This window comes from Myxocyprinus asiaticus, chromosome 2 (assembly GCF_019703515.2).
Source record: "Myxocyprinus asiaticus isolate MX2 ecotype Aquarium Trade chromosome 2, UBuf_Myxa_2, whole genome shotgun sequence".
NCBI classification, from domain to species: domain Eukaryota; kingdom Metazoa; phylum Chordata; class Actinopteri; order Cypriniformes; family Catostomidae; genus Myxocyprinus; species Myxocyprinus asiaticus.
In genome coordinates, this window is record NC_059345.1 from 52,112,216 (window position 1) to 52,130,863 (window position 18,648).

Sequence of the window (18,648 nt, forward strand, 5' to 3'; positions counted from 1 at the left end):
ACTAGTTCGCGCCTCTATTTTGAAATTCGGACTTTTAATGTGAAAACGGACGTTTATTGTTGTTAGACTACCACAAGAGCACAGCAAGACGCGGTATCTGTTTATTTCGATTTAAATAGCTTGATTTTAAATGAGTGATAAAGGCGACAGTAATGATGATAAAGTCAGAAATCGCAGCGTGGTTTATGTTTACAGCCCGGAGTACATCCAGACATGTGACTCGCTGTCTAAAGTGCCAAACCGGGTAAAATGAGCTGCACTTCACACACAACACCACAGCTCTGACTTCAGTCATACTCTTAAAGGTGTTTTACAGTGTTTATATCACATTACAAATAGAGATAAGCTTTGAGATAGAGACTTGAGAGTGAAGTGTGTTTGCTATCAATGGGTGGGCACTTTCAGCTAACAAAGTATAAGAAGCACGAACAGATTTTGGACATGCACCATGTTAGTACCTTGAAATACCATGCAAATAAAACTGGTGCATGCATGAATATGTAAATCATTAAGTAACATTATAGGGAAAATAAATAAAATACTATATTAGTACTAGTTGATACAATGACTGTACTATACTGCCGCCACATGTAAGTGTTTGAATAAATAAAGTGTATGATGTTTTTTCTTCCTCTCTCTCACAGGCGAGTATGGTGCACTCACTGATTGAAGCATATGGCTTATTGAAATACATGAGGTGCGTCCAACACAAACCACAGTTCACACTGCCATGGAAAACCTGGGAATATCAGGGAATTTTTCAAATGTTATTTCCAGGCTGGGAAAGTAATTTATTTTTTATTGCCAGAGTATAACAGAAAATATAAAAGTATACAACCCATCATTAAATGATTTATATTAGAAAAAAAAAAAAAATAGAGAAAGGCACCAGGTTTAAAATTCATACATTTAAAAAGAAAGCACAGGTTTATGGCAAGAGTTTTGGTGTTCTTTGAAGATAAAATAGTTTGGATGTATTGCTTAGTTTCTTTTTCAGAAGCGATTTGAGCAATAAAAGGTTATTAATAAAATACACTTTGCTAATGGTATAAAAACCAATCAGTACATCTTTAACCCCCTTTTTTTTTCTTGTTTGTTTTTCAATTTGGAATGCCCAATTCCCAATGTGCTTTTAAGTCCTCATGGTCGCGTAGTGATTCGACTCAGTCCGGGTGGCGGAGGACAAATCTCAGTTGCCTCCGCGTCTGAGACAGTCAATCAACGCATCTTATCACGTGGCATGTTGAGCGCGTTGCCACGGAGACATAGCGCGTGACATCTTTAACCCTTTAATGCAGTGGTTCCCAAAGTGTGAGGCGCGAGGGCACTGCAGGGGAGGTACAGGGAGACGGTGGGATTGAAGGAGAAGTCCATACTGTAACACCGAGGGGGTGTTACAGTGTGAAGAATTTACATTACCTCCCCCCCCATCCCCTCTGGAATCTACGCCCCTGCGCAGACGACAAAACTTATAAGACCCATTTGAATTCTTCATGAGAATTTTCTATTTTAAAGCGCTATGGAGCAATTCAACCATTTCAAACGGCTACAGCACTGATATTCTGAACATATCAGACAAGTGAAAGGGAAAACACCTACATCAGCATCAATTACACGACTTTTCACATCTACACATCAACAACACCTGTACTAACATTTATCACAGTAAAATGTAACATCATTTTCATTACAGCTGTGGACATTGTATTTAAAAAGTGGTGTTAAATGTGTTCAGGCTATTGTTTGTAACAAATAAACAGATTATTTTTTTAAGAAAGACTACCTAACTAACCACTGTAATGAGGAGCCATCCATGGTCTTTCTTGTGGTTATGGCATTACAAATGCAACTGTTAAACAATGAAAGAACTATGGTTAACAAAAGGGCATGTACAATGTAGAATAAAAGTCTGGATAATAAATAAAAGTTCTGAATAAAAGTTCAAAATTTTTAGATTAGTAAAGGGTGGCTTGACTGAAACTGTTTGGGAACCACTGCTTTAATGCATACCTTGGGTCTTTAGTGTCCTGGAACCTCATTCCACCCCCTGTACCTCATCCATTTTTTGGAGTTATGCCAACAAGTCTTAGTATTCTCCAACCTTTCTCTTCTGAATAGTGTAACAAAACAAAAAAGGCTAAATTACAAATATATATATATATATATATATATATATATATATATATATATATATATATATATATATATATATTTATAATTGCTTGATTACCAAAATTGTATAGGGTCACTAAAACCCTAGATACAGTTGAAGTCAGAAGTTTACATTCACTTAGGTTGAAGTCATTAAAACTAATTTTTTAACCATTCCACAGATTTAATATTAGCAAACTGTAGTTCTGGCAAGTCGTTTAGGACATCTACTTTGTGCATGATAAGAGTAATTTTTCCAACAATTGTTTACAGACAGATTGTTTCACTTTTAATTGACTATATCACAATTCCAGTGGGTCAGAAGTTTACATACACTAAGTTAACTGTGCCTTTAAGCAGCTTGGAAAATTCCAGAAAATGATGTCAAGCCTTTAGACAATTAGCCAATTAGCTTCTGATAGAAGGTGTAATGAATTGGTGGTGTACCTGTGGATGTATTTTAAGGCCTACCTCCAAACTCAGTGTGTCTTTGCTTGACATCATGGGAAAATCCAAAGAAATCAGCCAAGAGCTCAGAAACAAAATTGTGGACCTCCACAAGCCAGGTTCATCCTTGAGAGCAATTTCCAAACACCTGAAGGTACCACGTTCATCTGTATAACAATAGTACACAAACACCATGGGACCATGCAGCCATCATACCGCTCAGGAAGGAGACACATTCTGTCTCCTAGAGATGAATGTAGTTTGTTGCAAAAAGTGCAGATCAATCCCAGAACAACAGCAAACGACCTTGTGAAGATGCTGGAGGAAACAGGTAGACAAGTATCTATATCCACAGTAAAACGTGTCCTATATCGAAATAACATGAAAGGTGCTCAGCAAGGAAGAAGCCACTGCTACAAACTGCCATAAAAAAGCCAGACTACAGTTTGCAAGTGCACATGGGAACAAAGATCTTACTTTTTGGAGAAATGTCCTCTGGTCTAATGAAACAAAAATTGAACTGTTTGGCCATAATGTCCATCTTTATGTTTTGAGGCTTGCAAGCTGAAGAACACCATCCCAACCATGAAGCATGGGGGTGGCAGCATCATGTTGTGGGGGTGCTTTGCTGCAGGAGGGACTGGTGCACTTCACAAAAATAGATGGCATCATGAGGAAGGAAAATTATGTGGATATATTGAAGCAACATCTCAAGACATCAGCCAGGAAGTTAAAGCTCGGTCACAAATGGGTCTTCCAAATGGACAATGACCCCAAGCATACCTCCAAAGTTTTGGCAAAATGGCTTAAGGACAACAAAGTCAAGGTATTGGAGTGGCCATCACAAAGCCCTGACCTCAATCCGATAGAAAATGTGTGGGCAGAACTGAAAAAGCCTGTGCGAGCAAGAAGGCCTACAAACCTGACTCAGTTACACCAGTTCTGTCTGGAGGAATGGGCCAAAATTCCAGCAACTTATTGTGAGAAACTTGTGGAAGGCTACCCAAAATGTTTGACCCAAGTTAAACAATTTAAAGGCAATGCTACCAAATACTAACAAAGTGTATGTAAACTTCTGACCCACTGGGAATGTGATGAAAGAAATAAAAGCTGAAATAAATAAATCTCTCTACTATTATTCTGACCTTTCACATTCTTAAAATAAAGTAGTGATCCTAACTGACCTGAGACCGGGAATGTTTTCTACGATTAAATGTCAGGAATTGTGAAAAACTGAGTTTAAATGTATTTGGTGTATGTAAACTTTTGACTTCAACTGTATGCAATAGTGTGTTGTTGTTGGTTTTTTGCACTTCTATAAATCATATTTTTATGATTATTTCATATCTATTTGTTTACCATCACAGGATATCTATTTCTTTGTTTATTACAAGATAAATTAGTACAAATGACTACAATATCATGTTGACATTCTGTGTGACAGTAGTGAATATTCAGTAATCAGTACTCCATATGTGTGTACACAAACATATTATACATGCATTTTCTTTCTCAAGGTGGCGCTGTTGTTTCAGTGATTGACTTTACATTTGACGAAGAAGCAAGTAAACTATAGCAAGTGTAACACATGAATAGTATGAGTTTGCTGTTGTCATTTGGGTGTACTATTGAAATTATGTAAGTTGTGCGTCTATTTAGACTATTTGGCTGATTAGTGTCTAAATCAGTGTCTCATGAAATTTCATTGTAGAAGTAATGAATCCTGTTCTAGATTTGTTGCATCATCTCTTTGATAAATGAAAAATAAAACATCAAAATATATCAGAATATATTCTATTATATTATTTTCTAATTGTCTTGAAAATAAAATTGACTCTGTCTGGGTATTTTGTAGATCCATTTGTGATAGATATACGTACTGGGTCTCTAAAGACCCGAGTATGTAATAATGTTTGGCGAAACACCCATGCATTTAAGGGTTAAACAACATTGAGAAATCCAAAAGCAAATGTTCATTATTTCAATTACAAAAGTTTATCCAAAATAATTGTGTAAAGAAAAATATGAAGTGCAGATTCATTTGGCTGCCCTAAAATATTTCATCAGCTATGAATTGCCCTTTATGAGTGCAATCTCTATAAAATTATTTTTAAAATTCCTTATCCAGTCATCAATGAACTTCAGTGTTCAAAATTAATGTTCAGAAAGTGTGGAAATCCTGGGTGTTTACATTTATTTTAAAACATGATTTGTCTCTTAACCCCTTCAAAAAAGGCAACAATATTTATGACATAATTTCTTTATATTTAGAGAAGTTTTCTCTTTGAAATGAGTAAAATAGTATTGAAACTGTGTTTGTACCCTTTCAGAGTTGTAAAGCCTCATTTCGCAACAATAGAAGAGATGGCAGTGTTTCACACAGACTCATACCTGCAGCACCTGCACAAGATCAGCCAGGACGGAGACAATGATGACCCTCAGTCTGTGGATTTTGGACTGGGTAAGACTTGTGTCTCAGACAGTTCTTCTGATCTCAGATAATCAGGTCTGTGGTTCTTCCATCCTTTTTTGATTCATCAACTATCCATTGCTTTTAACATATTAATGTCTTTAAAAAAAAAAAAAAAAAAAAAAAAATTGAGCCAAGCAGTAGAATCCATTGTGTTAGTGCATGCAGTGCCCTCTTTATAACAGCAGTGGGCAGTATAATGCTTGAAACTTCCTCAGACCTTTGAGTTATTATGGTCAGAATTTGAATTTGTACTGGACCAGGGCCATGAGTAATTTAAATACCTGACGAACTGACACATCATTCCTGTCTCCAGGGATAGAGAATAGTGGTATTGTTTTGAGGGGGAAACAAAGCTCTTGCCAAAGGATCTGTTTTAATTTAGCTCACTGTTTATTGTTCTTTCTCACTCTCTCTTTACCCTCTCACTTTCCTCTCTACACCTCATCCCATTGTCTCTCTATCTGTTATCAAACCCCCCTCCGATTTCTCTCTTGCTCAGGTTATGACTGTCCAGTGGTGGAGGGAATTTTTGATTACGCGGCTGCCGTCGGAGGAGCCACTCTGACTGCTGCCCAGAATCTGCTGGATGGAAAGTGTGATGTGGCCATCAACTGGGCTGGAGGGTGGCATCATGCCAAGAAGTAATACAGCACAACAGGCCTTGTGCCCACCCTCTTGTGTTTCACCTCCACATCAATCATTGAGATGCCAGTGTCATCTTTTACGAATAGCATAAGCACTTGGAAGATATGCTTGGTTTACTGTTAAAATTGTTACAGTTTGATTGTGGACAGCTGTAAAAAGAGCTTAATGCTGCGTGTTTGCTTTCTTTAAACTAGTTCTCACTTTGTAACTTCACTGTGTATTTTTATTAAATATGTGTCAGAAACATTTGATGTAATTGTTCATTGGGTCACCGGAGCAGCTGATGTGTTTGTGTCTATTTGTTGTTGTATAAGGGACGAGGCATCTGGGTTCTGTTATGTGAATGACGCTGTTCTTGGAATCCTCAAATTGCGGGAGAAGTATGAGAGAGTTCTCTATGTGGATGTGGACCTTCACCATGGAGATGGTAATAACACTTGACTGTTAATAAGAGCATTTGTAACCATAACAATCTGTGACAGTAGTAGTATTTTGTCATCTTTCTTGTCCGCAATTAGTCTTTGAATGGTTTTAGAATTGTATCTGAGTCCTAAATCATTGAATTAAATTCAGATTGACATCAATAGTGAATGTTGGATGTTTAGATGTTGTTGGAAATCCAACATAATCACACTGGAATTTGGTTAAGTCAGAAACAATATGCAAATTATATAGAATAAAGATGGCCCGTGCAATACCCTTCTTGTCACATACATTTTGACCTGCGGCTAGGGAGATACTACATTTCCACATAGTAAAAGAACGCTGTTTAGGTCTCTGTGCTATTACTGCTCGAATGTTTCGGAAAATCAAATGTTTCCGAAAACTGGACAAGCTGTGCCTTTCACATCACACACAAAGAAGTAAAATAACCAGGGCTGGGTACTGATACAGGTTTCCAGATTCGATTTGATTCCGATTCACAAGCTCTCGATTCGATTTCATTTCAATATCGATTCATAATAGTATATTTAATTTATAATGTCAATTTTGCTTACATATGAAAGAAATTCTCTTCCAGAAAATCCTTTTAATTATACAGGGGACCTTATTATTAGGTACATTACGAAAATATAAATTGTACAAATTATATTCTATTTGTTTTTCATCATTTTGGTGCATTTGAGCTTTTTAAAAATGTACAAATCCATGTATTTTAGCAATGGATATTATATTACATATATTTTGTTACATGTTTATTATCTAATTAATAATTTTTACTATGTACAATTATTTACATTGATTTGTAGCACATGTTTATATTATAAAATAAAATTTAATAGTATTTACAAGTATTTACATTGATTTTTGGAACAGGTGCTACAAATTGGTGCTGTCTCTTTAAGAACACTAGCAGTTCTGTAAAAAGCCTGTGTAAATGAGCGCATATTAAAGGGATTGTTCAGCCAAACATGAAAATTCTCTCATCATTTACTCACCCTCATGCCATCCCAGATGTGTATGACTTTCTTTCTTCTGATAAACACAAATGAAGATTTTTAGAAGAATATCTCAGCTCTGTTGGTCCATACGCAAGTGAATGGTGTCCAAAACTTTGAACCTCCAAAAATCGCATAAAGGCAGCATAAAAGTAATCCATAAGACTCCAGTGGTTATTCCAGATCTTCAGAAGTGATACAGTAGGTGTGGGTAAGAAACAGATCAATATTTTCTTTACTATAAATCTACACTTTCTCATTCTGAAAGTGAAAGTTGAGATTTAGAGTTTAAAAGGATTGAAATATTGACCTGTTTCTCACCCAGAGTGATTGCATCGCTTTAGAAGACGTGGATTAAACCACTGGAGTTGAATGGTTTACTTTTATTCTGCCTTTATGTGATTTTTGGAGCTTCAAAGTTCTGGCCACCATTCACTGAAAAGACCTACAGAGCTGAGATATTTTTTCTAAAAATCTTTGTTTTTGTTCTGCAGAAAAGAAAGTCATACACATTTGTATTCGAGTTCAAATGTAATGGTTCAAGGGAGTCTCTGATTCTACATCAATGAAAAGGGCACTTCCTCTGTGCTACATAATGCTACTCAGATCTGGTATATTATCCTTTTCTTAAGCTCTACTAAGTAGACCTCTGGATTGTTTCCTATCCAGGTGTGGAGGATGCTTTCAGCTTCACCTCTAAAGTCATGACAGTGTCTTTGCACAAGTTCTCCCCTGGCTTCTTCCCAGGTTGGTCCAGCATGCCTCTACACATCAGTTAAGATCAGCACATCTTTGAATTCCCTTAACTGACAGTCATGTTTCAAGCCATGCCAGAGCTGGAGCTGCAGGCCCCACTCCAGTGCCCAGAGTCTGATTACCCAGCTGATAACAAAGATTGGAGCTCTGTGGCTTCATGGAGATTCTGAGAGCCACTTCAGTAGTTTAACAATAGAGCTTCTGAGGGTAACTGGGCAAATGCTATATCAGGGCAACAAGTAATACATTGTGGAGTTATTATTTAGTTTTTTCCGTCTTATTCACTTATTGGTTTGTTTTGTCACAGATACCAAATGACCTTAACAAGTATGACATACGATTTTGTTACTGATATTAATGGGCTTCAAAAATAAATGTTATAGATGCATTGAAATCAGTAGCAGAGGTCTGTGACCATGAAGTAAGATGTAATGGTTGGTGGACTGATCATTCTCTTACAGGTACCGGTGATGTGACTGACACTGGGCTTGGTAAAGGACGCTGGTACGCTGTTAACGTTCCCTTTGAGGATGGAATCCGTGACGATCGTTACTGCCAGACCTTCACTAGGTATATAAAGATTCCAGTAACCAACCCATCTAACCAGTTTTCATACATTATTTGTAGGGATGCATCAATATTACTTTTTCCTCTCCTGATAACAGTTCTAATAACTGGCCTCTTAAGTATCGGCTGATATCGATCCAAAAGCTGTGTTCTTTTTTTCTTTAGTTTAGAATATCTATACCTCACTGTGTAGAACTAATTGGGAGTATTTTATGTGGAAAGGCATAAACATTTCTTTAGACATTTCATTATGAAAAGGGAAAACAGAAAAACAATTACATACAAAATTTGTTGCCTATCATGAAAAACTTCATTGTTAAATACAGCAAAATTTTATATATATATATATATATAATTTCTTTTTTTTTTTTTTTTAAATTGTGCCTGGTTCTGATTCAGAACCTCTTTTTTGTTCACTTTAGTTGTGATAGTCCACTTTTAATTAATTTTGTTTTGGAACCCAGTCAACTTAAAGGGATAGCTCACCCAAAAATTTACATTCTCTCATCACCCTCATGCCATCCCAGATATGGATGACTTTTTTCTTCTGAACACAAATGAAGATTATTAGAAGAATATTTCAGCTCTGTAGGTCCATACAATGCAAGTCAACAGGTCCAAAACTTTGAAGCTCAAAAAGCACATAAAGGTAGCATAAAAGTAATCTTGCAGCATAAAAGACTTCAGTGGTTAAATCCATGTCTTCAGAAGTGATATGATAGTTGTGGGTGAGAAACAGATCAATATTTAAGTAATTTTTTTTTACTATAAATCTCCAATTTCAAACAGCCCTCCTAAGCGCTCTTCTCTCCTATGAGATCATGTTCTTTTGTTTTTGGCAATTCGCATTCTTCGTGCATATTGCCACCTACTGGACAAGGAGGAGAATTTATTGTAAAAAAGGACTTAAATATCGATCTGTTTCTCACCCACACCTATCAAATCGCTTCTGAAGATATGGATTTAATCACTGGAGTCTTATGGATGACTTTTATGCTACATTTATGTGCTTTGTTTTTTGAGTTTCAAAGTTTTGGACCCTATTGACTTGCATTGTCAGGACCTACAGAGCTGACATATTCTTCTAAAAATTTTCATTTGTGTTCTGCAGAAGAAAAAAATCATACACATCCGGGATGGCATGAGGGTGAATAAATGGTGAGAGAATTTTCATTTTTGTGTGAACTATCCCTTTAAATTTTATTATAATTTGAAATATCATACTTCAATAATAACGCAGACAATATATTCAATGAAATCACAGCTTTTGGCGACTCACAAAACTATCGTATTCAGGAAACTTGAAATGTTATGCACAAATCATATGGACTACTTTAATGGTGGTTTTATGGTTCTTTTATGTCATTTTTGGAGCTCAACAGTAATGATAATCAGTACCATGCGCTATCGGATTTGGATTGGTCTCCATTAAAAATGGTCAGTATTGGAGCTGGTACTGATCCAGGTATCGGATCAGTGCATCCCTACTTATTTCAGTGTTTAAACTGGCTTATCTCTGCTTTTGATTTTTTCTTTCAGTGTAATGCAGGAAGTGAAAGCTTACTTCAACCCTGAAGCAATTGTGATGCAGTTGGGAGCAGACACCATGGCGGGTGACCCCATGTGTTCTTTCAATATGACTCCTGTTGGAGTGGGAAAGTGCCTGAACTATATACTGGGATGGGAGTTACCTACTCTGCTGCTAGGAGGAGGTATGTGTCATTGTATTAGTTGAATTACCGTGTGCTCTTAAAGACATAGACAGTTTTAGCAATGTTGGCTTGGTTTGCCAGCCCCATGCCTTAGCACTGCCAACTCTCTCTTCTTTCCTTGTTGCCAGCTTGCTGTCTTGGCCAAAAAGTTTATTAGTGTGTTGTTACTAGCGGGGGGGGGGGGGGGTTGGGTTGCGAGAAGAAAGTGAACTTTGTGATTTTAGCCTGTTTTGAAATGAGCTCTAAGCTGCAGACCTGCCTAGCCAAGCACTAGATGAAAGGTAGTAATTACACTAGTACAATGAAGCCCTTTTGCTGACTTCAATCCCTCTTCTCTCTCTCTTTCATTCTCTGTGTACACAACTCTGTCTCTCTCTCTCTATCTCTCAGGTGGCTATAACCTTGCTAATACTGCCCGCTGCTGGACCTATCTAACAGGGACCATCCTAGGACAGACTCTGTCCTCTGAGATACCAGAACATGAGGTGAGACCCTGTTCCCTCTCTTCTTTCAGCAGCCGTCTAAAACCCCACTCACTCCTCTGTCGTCCTCGCCTCTTCCTCTTCCATCCCTGCTGAGTCACTCACTCTAATCAAAGATGCCCAAGCACTTCTCAATAACCGGGTTTGTTTTCATGTGATTCAGAAGCAGGGAGGGGGCCGTGCGTGCGTACATCAGTGAAGGGGGTCTTAACAATACTACTCTGTGCCTACCGACTGACTGAGAGGGACTTGTGCTTTTCTTTCCTCAACTGTTTTTTTCCCCTCAACTTTCTTTTCTTTCCTTGGAGAAAGAGAATGTGTGTACACTTTTCTGAGAGAGCTCTTTTAAGTGCTTTTTCTTGAGAAGCTTCACGGTAGAGATGAAGGGATGGAAAGGCCCTCTGAGTTTGATGTCTCTCTTTTCTTCATACGTACAAAGAAGGTCTTTTAATGTTTATAGAGAGCGCTTTCATGGTCACCACAATAAAAGATGCTGTTGTTTCAGCTGACATGACCTCCTGCATCATGTTGACCTTTGACCTCTCTTTGGGGCAAGCAACCAAAATAAAGCAATGTAGATTATCAATAGGGCATTCACTAATGACAACGATGGTGATGATGATACTGAAAACATTAATAAAGTTGGGCAGGTTTGTTTTGTTGTAACATCATGAAAGGTGCATTCATTGGCCAACACAGTTTAAATACTTTGCCTAATTTTTCTATGCCTGGTGGACAATTAAATGGCTGAAAAAAATCACATAGATTTACACTGATGGAGGGACCAGTCTACGGTGACCCTTACAGGATAGGGTGGGATTTTTTTTCTGAATAGTTTGTGTTCCCTTGCAATATGTTTTGGGTGCCCTTGCAATAAGTTTTTTTGTGTCCTCGCAATAAGTTTTGCATTGCCTCGCAATGGTTTGCGTGCCCTCTCATTATGTTTTGTGTGCCCTCGCAATAATTTTTGTGATCCCTCGCAGTAGTTTGCATTCCCTTGCAATACGTTTTTCTGTCCCTCGCAATAAGTTTTGCTTTCCCTTGCAACAAGTTTTGCGTGCCCTCGCAATATGTTTTTCTGTCCCTTGCAATAAGTTTTGCTTTCCCTTGCAATAAGTTTTGTGTGCCCTCGCAATATGTTTTGCGTGCTCTCGCAATAAATTTTGCATGCCCTCGCAATAGGTTTTGCATCTAGCAATAGTTGCGGTCCCTCGCAATGCATCTAGCAACTGTTTGCGTTCCCTCGCAATACGTTTTGCGTTCCCTTGCAATAGTTTTCTTTCCCTCGCAATAAGTTTTGCATTCCCTCGCAATAAGTTTTCCGTGTCCTCGCAATATGTTTTGCATGCCCTCGCAATAAGTTTTGCATGCTCTCGCAATAAGTTTTGTGTGCCCTAGCAATACGTTTTGCATGCCCACTCAATAATTTTTGCGTTCCCTCGTAGTAGTTTGCGGTCCCTCGCAATGCATCTAGCAACTGTTTGCGTTCCCTCGCAATATGTTTTGCGTTCCCTTGCAATAGTTTTCTTTCCCTCGCAATAAGTTTTGCTTTCCCTTGCAATAAGTTTTGCATTCCCTCGCAATAAGTTTTCCGTGTCCTCGCAATATGTTTTGCATGCCCTCGCAATAAGTTTTGCATGCTCTCGCAATAAGTTTTGTGTGCCCTAGCAATACGTTTTGCATGCCCACTCAATAATTTTTGCGTTCCCTCGTAGTAGTTTGCGTTCCCTTGCAATAAGTTTTGCACCTAGCAATAGTTGCGTTCCCTCGCAATAAGTTTTGCGTTCCCTTGCAATAGTTTGCTTTCCCTTTCAATACATTTTGCATTTCCTCGCAATAAGTTTTGCTTTCTCTTGCAATAAGTTTTGCATGTCCTCGCAATAAGTTTTACATGCCCTCGCAATACGTTTTGCTTGTCCTCGCAATAAGTTTTGTGTTGCCTCGCAATAGTTTGCATTCCCTCGCAATAAGTTTTGCGTGCTCTCGCAATAAGTTCTGTGTGCCCTAGCAATAAGTTTTGCATGCCCTCACAATAATTTTTGCATTCCCTCGTAGTAGTTTCCGTTTCCTAGCAATACGTTTGTGTTCCCTCGCAGTAAGTTTTGTGTTCCCTCGCAATAAGTTTGCATCTAGCAATAGTTGCATTCCCTCGCAATGCATCTAGCAATAGTTTGCTCTCCCTTGCAATAAGTTTTGCATTCCCTCGCAATAATTTTACCACAGTTTTACTATAGTAACCGTTGTTTAACCTTGATATTCGTAGTAAAACCATAGTAATAATATAGGAAAATGAAAACTATGGTAATAAAAATCACAGTTTTATGGTTATTATGGTTTTACTACAAATATTTGTTGTAAACTTTAGTAACCAGAAGAATTACCATGGTTAATCTATAGTAAAACCATGGTTACTATATTGATACAATATACTGTATTAAAACTATGGTTTCTGCCAAAAAACATGGTTACTTAACTTACTTTTTATAGTTACTACAGTATTACTATAGTAAAACCTAGTGGGTTTTGTCATGTTGTGAATATTTGAGGAAACTGTATTTAAATATTTTTTAAAAAGAGCTCTCTGTATTCTTTTCTATTCTGCCCACATAATGCAGAAATTTGTGTCTTAGAGGAATTTCCCAGCTTCTAATCTCAGACTCATACAGTATTATAGTCCCCATATAATGTCCAAATGAACTAACCCTCTCTAAATTCAGCTGTTAAGAACTCTTCCAGTCCCCATCATTTATAGAGTCTCTAGACCACCACTCTTCCTAACCAATTACCTCATCTCCTTCCCACTCCTCTTCACTCCTTTCTCTACCTGTAGCTTTTCTTTCTTTATTGTTCCTTCCATCAGTGTTTCAAAGCATGAAACTCTTCTCCTCCCCTCTTAGAGAGATAAACCCCCCATCTCTTCTACACCACCACTGTTATTGTGTGTCCATCCTGGCCAAACAAAACACTATTTAACTGTAGTGTGAGTCCATAAAGACAAAGTGGAGAGAGAGAGAGATAAGGCTGTTAAAAGACAGAGAGAGACATCCACCTATGGGGGTATAAAAAAGAAAGAAGAGTATTTGAGTATTGAAGAAGCTGGGAAAGGAGAGGTGGAACAAGAAGCACTTTGTACCTGTGCAATCTCTTTCTCTCTCTCTTCGAGCCGGTCCAGCTGCTGAGACTCAGAGGCGGCTCAGTCTGGGTTCTGCCCTGCCAGAACTGCAAACAATGAAGACAGACTGGAGTGGAGGCATACAACGAGCTCATTCAGACCCTGTCACAGACACAGAGAGAGATGAAAAAGTGAGGGTTATCTAGACAGTCCTCTCACAAGAGAGAGTCCGAAAAAAAAGAAGAGGAAAATGATGTGGCTTTCATATAGAGATTATGTGGCAAATTTACTAAACAGTTTTGCCACTTTTGCTGTGGCGTTTCTGTGCAAAAACCTGCATCTTATTCACGAATCACCCGCAATCTAGTTTGAGCAGGCGCAGTCAACACTGAAAAAGAGCGCAACAGTGCCCGCCCACTTTTTCAGCTGTCTGGATTCTGGAAGTATTCATATTGTTTTGAGGCAAAAAAAGTATTTGAAAATTGGACAAAAAGACAAAGGTACAAGACTGTGTACTTACCGTCTTTCACAAGGGCATGAACTACAATCCCATGAAACATTGCGAATGCCATAGTTGAATTAAAAATGATGGAAATATATTAAACTATTGATTTTAGGTTGTTGATTATAAGTATAGAAACAATACATTTTACATTTATTGCAAAATATTCTAATGTACTAATATACAGTACACTCACTGTGCACTTTATTAGGATGTCATGTACACCTACTTATTCATGCAAATATTGAATCAGCCAATCGTGTGTCAGCAGTGTAATGCATAAAATCATTCAGATACGGGTCAGGAGCTTCAGTTAATGTTCACATCAACCATCAGAATGGGGAAAAAATGTGATCTCAGTGATTTCGACTGTGGCATGATTGTTGGTGCCAGACGAGCTGGTTTGAGTATTTCTGTAACTGCTGATCTCCTGGGATTTTCACACACAACAGACTCTATAGTTTACTCCGAATGGTGCCAGAAACAAAAAATGAATGGGATTTTTGCTTCTGGAACCAGACTGTTGAGCTCTGTGGTGCTGCGTCTTGATTTTTTAAATTATTTAAAGTCATTGTCAGTTCTTTTTGTGCAAACATGCCATCTTTGTATGTAAATTAGGCTCATTATAGATTGCGATTCATTCACAAAACACTGTGCTGTTCTCCCGGCGCAGTTTACCTCTGGCTATTACCGCCTGTGGAAAGCAGGTAGTAAACTAAATTTTATTTAAGAGATGTTTGTGTACATTTTCTATCAGTCTTGCCAGTATTAATACATTAAATATTGATAAAATAATGGAGAAGAGCATTAAAACCTGGCACATATCCAGATGCACGGTAGTCCAGTGCACTTTCTGCATTTTAAAGAGCTGATTCAGGTGTCTGGATCACAGTAGTGGAGTGTTGGACTGGGGAAAAATATAGATTTTTCGAAGCATAGCGGTCTTCGTTTGAACAATCTCGATATCGATTCTTAAATCCCAAGATCAATCTTTTACTCTTATCAACAATGCAAGTAAATCACTCACATATGTGACCAAATTTTGCTCTATGTGACTGAAAATGTCTGTGTATAGCCACTGGCTGGTAAACTTTTAGATTTCACTGAGCAGTATATTGGTGAAGAAGTACAGCAATGAGATCTTTTCACTACGTGTTGAGAATTAAAGTTTGGTTTGACTTGTTCTGTGTGATCAAAGACCTGATCATGCATTTGTCATGTAATAATGTCTCTTAATACCCTTTCTGTTTTTTACAGTCAGTTGTTGATTAAAAAAAATATATAATTATATATAAAATTATAATTATAAATAATACAATTATTTAATTATAACACACAGCATAGATGTGCTAAAGAAACGTATCCTCTCTTGTTAATATGTGCCCACTACCAGTCTTAAAAAGACCGATTTAGCATGTGTTCTACATATCAATACTGTAAATACTAAATAGTACAGAATATGCAATATGTGCAACATAATGTTTGCAATTTCAAGACATTTATTGATGTAATATACTGAATCAGAATATTTTTTAAAAGCTAAAATGTGACCAATATGATGAAAAACTGAGGAAAATATTATTTGAAAAATGTATATTTTTTAATTGATCCTAGAAGGGTTACCTAAAAGGTAAGAAGGTCCCCTGTATAATTAGCAGCATTAGCTGGGAGATCATTTTTCATATTAAGCAAAATGGACATTGTAATTGAAATATACCCACATGAATCAATATCGAATCGATCTGAAATCAGAATCAAATAGAATTGAGAGCTTGTGAATCAGAATCGAATCAGGAAATCTGTATCAATACCCAGTCCTAGTGGAGTGATGCTGTACAGTCCCGGCAGAGTGTGTCAGATTGTGGTGATCTGCTGTCTGAATGGGACACTCTCTAGTCTAGACTCGCTCTGTCCTTAAGGTTAATTTGATTTGATCTAAATGTCCCTTTAACATCCTATGTATTGGTTAACAGGACAAAAAAAGATTTAAATGTACAGAAAGTCCCAGTTTATGGGCCAGTATGACTAGGCTGAGAACATATGACTTTGTCCTGGTCGAATCTTATCAGCGAGTGGTAGGAAATATGCTGTGTTTTTGTTTCAATGCTGTCAGGGATTCTGTGCGGCCTGTGGGTGGAAACGGCCCTCACCGCTCTCTGGCCAGTCAACATCTGTACATCCTCTCTTTCTTTTTGAAAACGTCTTTTCACTTGTTTCTGCCAAGTTATTTTCAGTACATCCCAGTGAAATAACAAACACCCAGAGCTCTGTTTCCCCCCAGTAGTTGGGTAGCCAGATAAATGGTCTGTTGATTTGTCTCACTCTCTTCCCATCTCTGGTTCTGCTTTTAGTAACTCAACTTTAGTGGAGACTGAGAAATGGACAATCTGCATAATTTCCCCCGACTGTACAAGCTGTCTCTCACAGACCAACTGTTATCCATACAGTTTACAGGTTCACACACTGTCATGAGCTGAGCTCACACACAAAACACACACAATATTTCAGAGTGACAGCTCTTGTTACGCTAGTCAAATGCGGCTAAAGGGATTGTAAGGTCTTCTGTCCTGGCTGAATGGCTAAAGAACGGGTTGAAGACCCCACTGGGCAGAGCAGGGTTCCTTTAGTGTGTGTGTGTGGTGCTTCTTTTGAGGAGGTGTGTGTGATTGAGAAGAATGAGATCTGTTTAGGTTAAAATGTATTAATGTGAAATTCATTTTTTTTTTTTTTTTTTTTTTTTTTAATAGTTCCTCTGTGGCCGGCACTGGAGGATTCTATAGTTAGAACAGCTTGATTCTACACCATAAGAGGTGAAATAAAAACAATCACGTGGGGATTTACAGTATCTAAATCTTTCATCATTGACAATTTTCATCCATATTTTTATCCTCAATTTAATGCATATTTCGTTTTTTTGATTAGATAATCAAGTGTTCTAAATTGATTTGACTATATAGAAACATGCCCGTCAGAACATACAGTACATTGTGTCTCCAACTTCATGTCTTGTGAATAATAATAAACCTTATACCTCATTAAACCTCATCTGGTGAAATATATATTTATATAATCAAAACCATTCATCTGGTGAATACATAGGCTATAAATTGCTTAATTTGGTAAATACTTAATTATAGAGCACTGTAATGTAGCCAAGTCTTCGTCATTTCAAATTAAGAGTCCCTGGTGTGTTTCAGGCTTGTTTATAGTTAAAAGTCCCGTGTTATGCACCAAATCTGAATTTTTCTGGTTATTATTGGGATTTTAGACTCTTGTAGCCTCAATGTCTGTACCCATCACAGTAAGGAAAGACGAATATGATTTGTTTTTTAAACAATCGGCAGATTAATCGGTTATCAGCCTTTTTCACCACCTTAGTTATCGGTATCTGGAAAATCCACTATCGGTCGACCTCCATTGCCCATCCCACCTTAAAGACATGACTCTGCCTCTCTCTCTCAGTCTAACGTAATGAATTATTGTTTCTTTAGAGTTTAGAAATATTTCTTAGACATGCACATACACATGCACACACTCTCATCAACTGCCAGCTTTTTCACACTGAGTTAGACAGGATGTTGTGAGTGCCAGAAGTGTTATGCTTGCATTGTCTGTTGTTTTGCCTTTTGAACCAGGTCTGGTAGTGCACTAGCAAGTGAGAGACAGACAGACTGTCAGAATGGGCTTGGCTCATTACGGCCCACACATATGGACTGATCTAGAGGGGAAGGATTCCAGCCATGGTGGATGCTATATGTATCCACCCATTTAGAAAAACATAAAATATGCCCTGAGTTCAGCAAATCAGACTGTATGGTGATTTTGAATTTTATGATAGTGGTTGATTTCTTGGGGTGAGCCAAACCTGGAAACACTCCTTTGGAGGAGAATACAGATCTAGGATTAGGTATTACTCAACCTCTCCTGTCCGATACATCATGAATGCTAAGATTAACACCATAACAGCAACATTTAGTGTGGCCTCTATCTCCTAGTGTGGGTGGGAATGTTTTGCCGTTGCATCTGGGAAGTGGCTGGCTCGCAGTATTCCGGAGTGGGATAAATGCTGGAAATGAGCTTTGTGGAAGTCCATAATAGATGTTGGGTGGTGTTGATAGTTAGAGGTTCAAAAGGTCAGGAGATTAAACATAAACTGATCTTTATGATGACCTCTTTGAAGTTTGTCTCTGTCCATATTTTGACCCATAGAGTGTATCGTTCTTCCTTGCTGGATTTTTCTTGCTTGACTTGCCCTGTCGAGAAGGGCAGGTTATTGAACTTATACTTTTATGTGAAGTTTTGTCTGCCTGCCACCATTATAGATGTCTTTTTTCATATCAATTTATCATCCCAGTTTTTTCA

At 37.8% G+C, this 18,648-nt stretch overlaps 1 protein-coding gene across 2 annotated transcripts in view; it reads left to right on the forward strand.

The window, feature by feature from the left end:
- Positions 1–2: 2 nt before the first annotated feature.
- LOC127449562 (histone deacetylase 8) overlaps positions 3–18,648 on the forward strand; it is a 28,612-nt gene continuing 9,966 nt past the window's right edge. The window contains exons 1-9 of one of the 2 annotated variants that reach the window (XM_051713079.1): positions 3–244; positions 645–697; positions 4,929–5,059; positions 5,571–5,712; positions 6,031–6,143; positions 7,825–7,902; positions 8,373–8,481; positions 10,018–10,190; positions 10,581–10,675. In XM_051713079.1, coding sequence (XP_051569039.1) covers positions 131–244; positions 645–697; positions 4,929–5,059; positions 5,571–5,712; positions 6,031–6,143; positions 7,825–7,902; positions 8,373–8,481; positions 10,018–10,190; positions 10,581–10,675 — 1,008 coding nt within the window. In that variant the 5' untranslated portion in view covers positions 3–130. Of the gene's footprint in view, positions 245–644; positions 698–4,133; positions 4,237–4,928; positions 5,060–5,570; positions 5,713–6,030; positions 6,144–7,824; positions 7,903–8,372; positions 8,482–10,017; positions 10,191–10,580; positions 10,676–18,648 lie in introns of those variants that run through there. The other variant, XM_051713089.1, reaches the window with a different exon arrangement.